A 12,207-nucleotide genomic window follows, 5' to 3' on the forward strand; every position below is an offset into this window, starting at 1 on the left:
TTGTTATTCAAATCAACATATCATATTATATCGTAATTTTGTCACACGTGAACTTCTTGTGACTAATTAGGAGTCAATACAAGTGTACGTTTACACACGTGCATTTAAGCGTATAATATTGTGCAAGTAAATGGTGTAAGGGCTTTGTATCGAGTTTGTTAATAAAAAAGCTATAAAAATAAGGTTATTATTTCTTATTATTGTTAAGTGCTATACACGATTAACAGTTTGTATAAAAATGAACTCAAAGGGCATATAACAGTATATTAAAACTACAAGATCAAAATTACCAAGTATAAACGGTGTAAAGGTATCCTATAATAAATAAAACACTGTGCACCTCAATTACTTGTTGTTTTTTAGTCTTAATTGTAAAAGTTTAACCAGTTTCGCAGCTAGGTCTAAATGAATGATTGTCATACTTTATTAGGACGCAATCATCAACGTGAAATGCATTTGACGTGCATTTCGCACTAATGCCTAGGAAGACGCTGTGTAGGGCCTACCCGGATCTAAGATAACGCATCAATTTTTCCTACGGGCGCGTACGTCCAATATGTATATACATCTGCGACTTAACTACCACGTCAGCAACCCCACTTGCAGTGGCTGCGCCTGAGGTCTCGTTTTGGGTTCGAATTGTGACGAACTCATGCATAAATATTAAGAGAGGCGTATTTAAAGGAACACGTCGCCTTGGATCGGTCGAGTCGGTCTTTGAAAAGCGTTCTGTTACCGTTTGTTGTAAAATCGGTATATGGTTAGAAAGATGTTGTAAAAGTAGAATACAATGTTCTACACAAATATGCCTCGAAATTGCGTGATTTTTGTTTTACCTCGTCGACACACACGGTCGGCCATTAATGGGTGTCAATAAATTGACTCCCATAAATGGGTGACCGTGTTAATTCGCGACGTAAAATAAAAACCGTGCAATTTTGAGTGATACTTGTGTGGATCATTATGTTCTACTTTTAAAACATCTTTCTAACCATATGCATTTCATAACAAACCGTTTCAAACGCTTTTCATATAGACCAACTAGTCATATCCAAGGCAACGTGTTTCTTCAATGCAGTTTGGCGCATCGATGACGCAGTGATTGCGTTGGCGGTGTGGCATGTTTGACAGGCAGTCGGGTATTTTAACAAAAGTGACACCAATGTATACACCAATCATAAGAAAAAGGAAAGCAAATACAGTTTAATCAATTCTCGTCCCCAGAACTCTTTAAGACTAGTAGAAAAGTCCAGTTCTGTTTAACAAAGATGGTAGCAACATGTTTACGATAAAAAATAAATAAAACAATTCAGAGTCCTGTGAAGAAAAAAAAACCCAGTCATATATTCGGTTGGGATGCATGTGAGTATAGACTGTCTACTGAGTATACAGTGCTGACCCTTCCCGGTGTATGGGTAAAAAAAAAGTGTTTAATCCCCGAGGCAAATTTAACATTTATTGTTATCTATTGCTCAGTGTTATCATTAATTTAGATAACCACTGGTGCCACTGACCGGCTACGACAGGGAAATCTCTCTAAAACAATTGTTATTGCCACTTTGCGGAAGGATGGATTAAACAGACAGTAAATCCACACATTGAATATACTGTTACTAGTACAAAGCACTGATGTTGAAAATTTCAGCCAATCCGGGCCGAGTTCACCGTTGAAAGATTCAACTACCCTAACAAGCAACCATGGGGTGTAACAACCAGCAAGTGTCAACGTCACAACCAGGAATGTTTTAAGCGCTTTGTTTCCGTGGTGATGGTCCGCCCCGTTGTTGCCGTTTTGATTCAGACGCTGCTCATGATGGCGGCTGATTTTTATTAAGTGATAGTAAATACCGGACATCAATATTGTTGGGATTACGTCGAAACAGAGAAGGTTAAGAACATCGAAACAAATCGAGGAGCTGCCATAAAAACAAAAGAACGAAGATTCATAATATTCGGCAGATATTGAGAATAAAACCTGTGCCAACGGTCCGTATGGGGCGCAAAGAATCGAACCAATAGATACGAATGCTATCGCACGACGTCTCGTACACCATGTTAGGTATTGATATGGCCTGGTGACCGCTATATACCGTTCAATATTCAGATAGGTAAGCGAAAGTATCAAAATTGAGAAAACAACTTCCATAAGCGTTGCAGCAAGTTGGCAGGCAACGTCACCAAAAGGCCATCTATCCAGTGCAGATACAACTACAACGAGTACTGATGCTATACCAATAATAAGGTCACATACGGCCATTGATGTCATTAGAACCTTGGTGCTTTCGGCTATGTTGGTCACACGACGTGTCACAGCGATTGATAGAATATTCCCAGATAAAATCAGCAGTGCAAAGATGGCGTAGAAAATAGTACGGAGGGCAATGACGACAGGAGACAGACCCGGGGAATATGTGGTTGTAGAGTTCATAATTCACAATAGAACGTCCTGTCTTTTCCATCAAACCAACTGTCCAGATACTTCGAAATCCTTCCCGACCCTTCAAAGTCGTCTCTACTACAAAAAGTTGTTTCCCTCACTACAACTCTCCCGAATCACTTGTTCTGGTGGTTACTGTCAAAACAATTTGAGAGAACTTTCCCATCAAAGGAATACTTTGGCGCATACGAGCACAAAATGGAAATTTACACGGCTCTCCATAATTAACTGATGTTATTCTCAAAGAGACAAAGTCTACCCAAACGGGAACGTAGCAGAGGAGTTGTGATCATACAAAGCTCCTACTCTTGTTTAGCAACCAGATCCTAAACTCATCTGCTGAAATCCGCACACGTCCATTGGCTAACACCATATCAAAAAGTCATGAATAAACATAAGCAACAGCCAGAACCCATTCTTTGTAATTAGCATATTTCAATAGAGCACTTTTAAGCAACATTGTACTCAAGACGAACACACCCACACACACAGACTACATCAAGTCGTTAATGAGCACGTCCACGATATGTTTGTAATCAGGTGGACGTAAACCATTTAGATCATTAATCAAGTGTTTCAGTTAGAGTCATTGCTGACGAAAAAGAATGAGTGTGATCCACAAATTGACGAGAAAGTTTAGGTTAGCCGAAGGCGAGTTCTTCATTAGTCACAAATCTACACTTTAGAGTCCCTTCGCTGACCCCCACTTTTTCCCCACAAAGTTTCATTGAATTGGATTTCTCAACTATAAAACATCAGAATATTAATATATCTTATTTCGTATACTTTGTCAACGGTTGGTCACATTTTGTAACTATTTTGCGAAGTGTATGTCAGTATAATGTGTTTGCAACAGTATCGATTATAATGCCAGTTTTTCAAAAGGTGTCTTTTTACTAATTTTTTATGAGAACACGTTTTTGGTACTGTTCGTGAAGCATTTTTTCCTTGTAAATAATGTATGCATTACATATTAAAAAAAAAAAAAAAAACATGAAAATAGCTTCGCAAAAAGGACAAAAACATAACTGCAATTGAGCAGGTCGGGGAGATGCATTTTCACAGCGTATTCAGTGCTGCCAGGTACGTTATGACATCGATGTAGTTACAAACTACAGTACATGTATAATGGGCTATTTAACTCAACATTGCCAAAAATAATGAGTGCAGCACAATTTCACAGACAGACAGACTACTTCAAAACCAATTATTTTGAAAGGCCCCAGCAGGTAGTGTCATAACAAAGAAATGAGTTGATAGATTGCGACAGACTCATCATCATTAGGCTTATTTGTACCTTTGCATGTCATTAATAAGCATGGTTAGAAAGAGGTACTTCCTAAGTTGTCGTTTCATTACAAGGCACTGGACACATAATAATAATAATATCGAAGTCTTATATAGCGCACGTATCTACCAAACAAGTTACTCAAGGCATGTTTACGATAAAAAATAAATAAAACAATTCAGAGTCCTGTGAAGAAAAAAAAACCCAGTCATATATTCGGTTGGGATGCATGTGAGTAAAGACTCTCTACTGAGTATACAGTGCTGACCCTTCCCGGTGTATGGCTAAAAAAAAAGTGTTTAATCCCCGAGGCAAATTTAACATTTATTGCTCAGTGTTATCATTAATTTAGATAACCACTGGTGCCACTGACCGGCTACGACAGGGAAATCTCTCTAAAACAATTGTCATTGCCACTTTGCGGAAGGATGTAAATCCATACATTGAACATACTGTTACTAGTACAAAGCACTGATGTTGAAAATTTCAGCCAATCTGGACCAAGTTCACCGTTGAAAGATTCAACTACCCTAACAAGCAACCATTGGGTGTAACAACCAGCAAGTGTCAACGTCACAACCAGGAAGACTACTTCAAAACCAATTATTTTGAAAGGCCCCAGCAGGTAGTGTCATAACAAAGAAATGAGTTGATAGATTGCGACAGACTCATCATCATTAGGCTTGTTTGTACCTTTGCATGTCATTAATAAGCATGGTTAGAAAGAGGTACTTCCTAAATTGTCGTTTCATTACAAGGCACTGGACACATAATAATTATAATATCGAAGTCTTATATAGCGCACGTATCTACCAAACAAGTTACTCAAGGCGCTGAGATATTCAAAGGTTCAGAAAGATCGGTTATTGCAGTGATTAATTCGGAGACCCAATTATGTTCACATTATAAGGGTTTACAAGGTGCTATGGTGCATACAGCAGCCACAGCCAAGGACACCGGGGCGATAAGTGCACTGGGTTATTTTACTATGCGTTACACAACGCATGGGACCAACGGCCTTACGTCCCATCCGAATGACGAAGCAATGGTAATTGTCAAAGACTAGCCTTCACAGTTGGTGTATCTCAACAAATGCATAAAATAACAAACCTGTGAAAATTTGAGCTCAATCGGTCATCGAACTTGCGAGATAATAATGAAACAAAAAAAACACCCTTGTCACACGAAGTTGTGTGCGTTTTATGGTTGATTTCGAGACCTCAAGTTCTAAATCTGAGGTCTCAAAATCAAATTCATGGAAACTACTTCTTTCTCAAAAACTACACAACTTCAGAGGGAGCCGTTTCTCACAATGTTTTATACCATCAACCTCTCCCCATTACTCGTCACCAAGAAAGGTTTTACGCTAATAATCTTGTTATTTTAAGTAATTACCAATAGTATCCACTGCCTTTAAGGACACAAGTGTCACGACTGGATTATTCGAACCCACACCCAGCTTCTCAGGAACACCAGAGTTTGTATTCGGTGCTCTTAGTCGCTCGGCCTCGACACTTCTGAATTGTGCAAATGATGTGTAACAAATATATAGCCTATTAAACTCACCTGAGCTTTCTTTTCAGTAGTCAGCGTGTCCGTTGCACTCACACGGTATACACCGAGAATAGGGTCCACCACCGGGAGGATCACGACGGAACTTGCCGTCGCACGACTCGCAGAATTGACGGATGTAGCCGGTTGGACAACGGCAGAGCTCAACGAAGTCTACGCGCTGTGCTCCGACGCCGACTGCTCGACGTTCGCGTACTGCAGGGAGCTCAAAGTCATCTTAGGATGCCTTGTGCTGAGATGAAAAAAGGAGGTGTAGTGGATTTAAAGAAGCATCTGACTATAGCAATCGAACCTGATCGTCTGGAATCCCTCTGGCGGACATCCAAATCGCGGTAGGAGGAAATTGTGCTACCCAGACACCATCACTGATGGTGTCTGGGTAGCACAATTCCATCACCAAAAGACACAAATCTTAATCTAAACGAGACTAAACAACTTATATGAGGGATAAAGCAACTTGACACCATTTCAATAAAGGTGCAGGATCTGTACTGCATTAATCCCACAACAGTCAAAACATCTGAATGAGTTTTTTAAACTTTGGAATGCTAAAGATCCACCTTAAAGGCAGTGGACACTATTGGTAATTACTCAAACTAATTATTAGTATAAACCTTACTTACCTTTATACTTGGTTAGTAAAGGGGAGAGGTTGATAGTATAACAGAAACAGCTCCCTCTGAAGTGACGTAAATTTCGAGAAAAAAAAGTAATTTTCTACGAATTTGATTTCGAGACCTCATATTTAGAATTTGAGGTCTCGAAATCAACTATCTAAAAGCACACAACTTCCTGTGACAAGGGTGTTTTTTTTCCCTTACATCGTTATCTCGCAACTTCGACGACCAATTGAGCTCGAATGGTCACAGGTTTGTTATTTTATGAATATTTTGAGATACAGCAAGTGAGAAGACTCGTCTTTGACAATTCCATTAGTGCCCAGTGTCTTTAACAAACGTTGTAAAATAATGAGAATGAGAGCAGATTATCTACTTACATTTGTCACCATTACGTTGCTCTGATCATAATAGCAGTAAGGTTGGACAGTAGACGTTGGAAATCAAACACAGACGGTCGCTGCACTCATAGTGCCTGCTCTTCCCTCAACCTAAAAACAAAACAGAAAACTAATTTGCCATTTCAATTGTTTTTCTCAACAAAACGCTATTAATTTATATAATTTGTTGTTTGAAACAGATTGTTCAATCTTTTGCCCGGGGGAGGGGTCTAACAAATGCCTGCATATGCATAATTAAACAACCTATCACATGCATTACAAGACAGCTTTTAATGCACCGGGAATATTGACTTGTTATGCAATTTAGGTTGACCACAACATATAAATGCCTAATTAAAACAATAACAATCAGGGCCCATAGCAATTTAATATTATAGCCTGTAAGCACAACAAATTTCGTGCTAAGCATAGAAAAGTAATGCTTACCAATTGTGAATGGTGCCCCACTGGGTCTGGTACTTACAGATGTGTTTTTAAGCAGTATTTTCTGCTTAACAGCTTTGTGAATTTTGGTCTTGATTAACTAATGAAGAAAATGGTTGATTTGCTTACCATGAGCTCTACATCAGTATACATAAACACAGCTACAAACATTGATGCCCTGATTGATGAACATATTCCAAGTGACAGGTTGGTTAAGTGATGTCTTGCCTCGCCTTTCACCTCTAGGACCCCGGTTCGTATCCCACCGGGGGCACTATGTGGATTGGGTTCTCAGTCGCGCGTGACTGCCTGGGTTTTCCCTATCATAACTCACTGTGGTTTTCTTCATCGTCTTATTTTCTCGTTTGGCTCTAATTACAGCGTAGAGAATAATATCCAGTTCCAGATCCAGATGGACGCCCATATGATGTTACAATCACCTCAAAAATTAATGCCTCCAGAAATAATAATTCATAAACACGGCAAAAGATGGAACCAGCTACCTTACTCCACCAGGTTTGCGCAGTGGTGTCTTGTCTCGCCTTCCACCTCTGGGGGTCGGGACCCCGGTACGAATCCTACCGGGGCACTATGTTAATCGGGTTTTCACCAAAGATTATAGAGCGCTATATAATCTTTGGTTTTCACTGTGAACTGGCTTAAAATGCACACTACTAGATTGTTAAACGCCTGTCTTTGATGCTAGTTTGATGAATGGAGGAGTTGAACTGTATGCAGGACTGTTACGTAATACTGGGAGCGCGGCAGTGGAGGTTTAAATCAGTGAAAGCGTGTAATCGGTCATTTCTTTATAACAAGCTCTTTGGAAATAGGTCACGAAATTTCCGTTCAAGATTACTTTTGCAGGTGGCTTATTCGTGTCACTTATTAATACTTACTTAGCCGCTAGGAATAAAAACATTTTCGGTCATGACTTTGATACTGGTTTATGCATGAAACAAGAATTCGGAAGATTGGGGGAGCGGCTATAAAATACTTTCATTCCCGTTTAATTTTTGCTAGTTCAATCAAATAAGCATTGCCAGTTTCAAGTGGCATGGCTTTATTAAAATATCCAAACTGGACTAGCGGCACACTCACACATTGTGAATTTTTACTCCTATTACGTAGCAGCATTTAAATGAGGTTAGTGTTTGTTTACTTCACATACATGTTCTGCTTCATAGTTATATTTATATTGTTTAACCATGGTTAAACCTTTGTGTAGTTATCTACCGTAGTGGTATGTATTTATTTATTCGTCTATTTAGTGCTGTTTTCCTGTTTTGTTCTGTAATCTTGTAATGGGCACATCCGCCACAAGCCTCGGCTTTTAGGATGATGCCTCCATGTGACGTGAATGTGGAAAAAAATGTTTTATTGATTGATTGATTGATTGATTGATTGGTTACAGAAATTGCTAACGAATGTTTTAATCACCCTAAGAACTTGATTTATACCTAACAATTATGTGACATCACAATAAATTTTTCGTGGGCTGCTGGCGTTTAAAGACACTTCATACGCACTAAAACATTTTTGTCTGTGAGTGAATTATGTTATTCTTTAACAAAAATGGATAAATCATCCACAAACATCGATTCAGTAAAACATGTTTTTTCTTTTATTGTTGGAATATTTACAACCTCAACCATAATTACAACTAGGTTTACGACCCTTTAAACATTAAAATGAAATTGACAATAATTACTTTATAGTTCAGAGCAGATGGACTGTCAATCTTTTTAATTAGATGATCATGTCGTGGAATTTACAAGTCTTTAGTTTTCCGTTAAAATTAAATTTTATTTGTCAAATTCTGCATGTTCATGCTCCTTGATGACGCTGTTGTCCAACACCCTTGGTCGTCCTCGTCCGGTAAGTTATCCGGAACTTTCTGAGCCGGGTCCGTCTTCATTTTCTTCGGTAACTTCACAGTGGACTGGACGGACTGGTTCCGACGACTCACCACCGTGACTATAGTGTAGAGATACGGGTTGAGTGAGGAGTTTATAGGTAGGACGAATACCACGAGCCAGGCGTATACATCTGGCTCGATCTTAATCACACTGGTCTGTGATAGGATACCAAGCACTATGACCGGCATCCAGCAGAGAAAGTCCGAGCCCACGATGAAGGCCATCTTGGACGCCAGTTTGATCTCATTCTCCTTGTGGGAGCGTTTCACCCTTCGGACTGACCTCTTGACCTTGGCGAAGATGGCGACGTAGCAGAGGGTGACAGCGAGGAAACACAGGAGGTTGACACCGAGGAAGAGAACAATAGAGTAGGACCAGCTCGGCTTGCTCCCCTGAGGTACAGGTATCAAGTAGGTGTTGTTGCTCAAGGCATCAACGAATCCCCCTTGTTTGAATGTGTAGCTCTCGGGTCTGGTCAGCAAAGGTAGCCCTATGCAGACATCAGATAAACCGTAGATGTGCGAGTCGCTGGTGCTGTAGATGGTAGGCATGAGGCTCAATATCAGGGTGCAAGACCAAATCCCAAGAGCGGATAGCCACACTGATTTCTCACGCAGCCGGATGCGACTGAAAGGATGAACGATACACATATACCGATCGAGACTGATCAAAGTGATGAAGAACACCGACGCCTCTGACGACAAAACTGAGATGACCCCAGCTGCCTTACAGAGGGCGCTGTTCCTCCACTGCGTAGCCTCAAGATAGTACTGCTCTTTCTTTATCGCATCAACCGACGCAATAATGATCATGTAAACTCCCATTAGGAAGTCGGACATGGCAAGGTTCAAAACGAGGAAGGAATGCACGTATTTGCTGCCCTTTCCACTGTCCTCTCTGATTCGCCAGGCGATGACCACTGCATTGCCGATGAGGGCGCTAAAGCCGAGGATCCACATGAATATCTGCAGGATGAGATTTCGCATGAGCCTGCCGCAGTTGAAGAGCGGAGACTGGAGCTGTATGTTTACGCAGTTGTTGCTGTGGTTTAAAACCGATTCAAAGTCGCAACACAGACGGTGGTCGTCAACATACCTGAGTGCCAAAATAACTAAATTGATAGTTCATGATAATCAATGATAGTGTTTTAATACTATTAATATTAGTTATGCTCGGTTTTTATATAGCGCTTTACACACCTTCACCCCTTAAACCACCTCAGCTCCCTGGTACTCATGGATACCCATTTACCCCCAGGTGGAGAGAAGCAATTTTAGTTTGTGTCTAAAGGACAATATTGTTCAGTCTTCTTCCGTGAACTGTGTGGATGAAAATCATTTGCAGTTTTCCGAGATCTATTTTTTATTTGGGTGTACCTGAGGTGCCAAACTATCAAGCAGGATACTTACACTACTTGAAGTGACTTCAGATCAGCTAGAGCCCCTGTTTCAATCTTAGCCGCCGGCTCGTCGTAGTTTGTTGGGTTCTGGGTGCCATCACTTCGCATCAACACTCTGTGGGAATAAATAGCCTAATGTACATTGGTACATTGTTGTGAATGTATTAAATATGTCTTACTTCATGAAAGGTAATTTTCCAACCACAAAAAAAAACCCACAACAAATGGGGGGGGGGGTGCAAATGGATACTTACGCCCAAATGTAACAAATGTAATAATTTGTTAAACTTACAGTCTTTCGAGACGTGACAATCCCGTAAAGGCACCAGATCTAATGTGCCGGATGGGAACATGCCGTATGCCTCTGAAATAAAAGGAACATTTAAAAGCTGGTATTAAACTTGCTCACCATACAAAATAGTAGCTGTAATACACATGAAAGAATGTCTGAGTTTCAGATGTAAAAGAGAAAGAAAAAAAAAGGAAAACTTTCTCAGACAGGCAGGGACTAGAAACCGTAAACCCACATTATGCTCATGGTGGGGTTTGAACCCAAGTCCTATTAGAGGTAAAGGGCTTGGAAATTAAAACCATGCCAACCTGACAGCATACCCGATCGAATTCATCGTACGTGTCTGGTGGTTGAGGGCTGGACAAAATTTGTTGTAGGAAATAGCCCCATCCCAGATAAAAAAAACTGGGACAAATGTAGAAACAAAATCTTGCGTTTCTGCCATCAAAATTCAGATCATCTTTGTGTCGGCTTTATTAACATGAACGTATGAAGGATATTATACAAACAATGACTGCTTCGAGTGCTATGGTTAAAACTACGACTCCCGAGGTGATCCCCGGAGCGCGCTAAGGAAAAATGAAACGGTCCGAGGATCACCGAGGGAATCGGAGTTTTAACCATAGCACGAGTTAAAGTAGTCAGTAATTGTTTAATAACAACCCATCAGACTATCCTCGTACACCTAACGTTCTTATGCGCGTTTCAGAAACACAGATGCAAAACTGATTGTGTTTGGATAGGGTAAAAAGAAATATAGGTACTGCACGCCGCGTGATAGTCGTCGGACTACCACGATGAACTATCACACGACCGCCGTTTCTAGTAAAACTAAGACATATCATGTGACGCGCTCTTAACCAATGAAAAGGCAGAATATTTGTAAGTGATGTTATAAAACATAATAATGCTTACAGTTCAGTTAGCATCGTTAGCCCGTTGAAGACGCCGCCTAACAACTCGCCAATGTTATTTTCAGATATGTCCCTGTGCGGATATTCAAAATAAAGGGTTTACTTATACTAGACATAACAACCCAGCCGTCGATTTCACGAAGAGTTAGGCCTCGTCTTATCTCGAATTAGGACGAGTAACTCGTCCTAACTTAGGATTAATCTTAAGGTCTACATGCTACAGTGCAGGGTTGGGACTCGTCCTAAGTCATAAGATTAATCCTAAGTTAGGAAGAGTTTTGCGAAATGGACGGCTGGTATTGATTGATAACCATAACTAGCTTTTAAGTGTTTGTCATCTTTTATTTTGAGCAGGCTTTCGGGGAAACACAACATGTTTAATCGAGCCTGTTACTAATATTATTGGATCTAAATGAAATAATTGTTGAAACAATAAGGAAGAAATTAACTTACAAAGAAGTGAGATCATTTAGACCCTCAAAGGCATTCAGTTCCATCCGCATTATACCGTTGTTTCTCAAAGATCTGTGATGAAGTGTTAAAAGGCACAAAAACACAGTTCAGAGGTATACGGGAAGTACATACAAGAAAACCTGTGATAAAAGCCACTGGACACTAATGGTAAATACTCAAAAAAATATTTAGCATATGAACTTTCTTCTTAACAAGCAAAGGAGAGCTGTCGATAATATAAAACATTGCAAGAAATATGGCTCCCTCTGCTGACATGTGAAAAAGGGTAAATATTTACATGTTGAAGGAATACTTACAGCGTGCGCAGTAACACAAGTCTCTTGAACATTCCACCTGTCAGCACCGTGACGTTACCTCCACCTAAATCACTGAAATGTTGGCAAACATTAAACGATCAAGAACTTAAACAGGAATTTCATTCAAAATGTATTCATTAAAACAAACTGACGTCAGTTTGGAAGGGCGCCCTCG

The 12,207-nt window shown here is 40.1% G+C and overlaps 2 protein-coding genes across 2 annotated transcripts in view; both read right to left on the minus strand.

Annotated features, from left to right (window-relative positions):
• Nucleotides 1-1,489: 1,489 nt before the first annotated feature.
• On the minus strand, nt 1,490-2,428 carry LOC139943442 (QRFP-like peptide receptor). Its single transcript, XM_071940252.1, has one exon. The coding sequence runs from the start codon at nt 2,426-2,428 to the stop codon at nt 1,490-1,492; it is 939 nt and encodes a 312-aa protein (XP_071796353.1).
• A 6,038-nt stretch (nt 2,429-8,466) lies between these two features.
• Nucleotides 8,467-12,207, minus strand: part of LOC139942987 (uncharacterized) — a 59,913-nt gene continuing 56,172 nt past the window's right edge. Inside the window, exons 15-20 of the mRNA XM_071939801.1 lie at nt 12,033-12,104; nt 11,716-11,787; nt 11,264-11,335; nt 10,349-10,420; nt 10,067-10,171; nt 8,467-9,752 (exon numbers count right to left, since the gene is read on the minus strand). Of these exons, the coding sequence (XP_071795902.1) occupies nt 8,537-9,752; nt 10,067-10,171; nt 10,349-10,420; nt 11,264-11,335; nt 11,716-11,787; nt 12,033-12,104 (1,609 nt within the window). The 3' untranslated portion in view covers nt 8,467-8,536. The remainder of the gene's footprint in view (nt 9,753-10,066; nt 10,172-10,348; nt 10,421-11,263; nt 11,336-11,715; nt 11,788-12,032; nt 12,105-12,207) is intronic.

Source organism: Asterias amurensis, chromosome 10, assembly GCF_032118995.1.
Source record: "Asterias amurensis chromosome 10, ASM3211899v1".
NCBI lineage: Eukaryota > Metazoa > Echinodermata > Asteroidea > Forcipulatida > Asteriidae > Asterias > Asterias amurensis.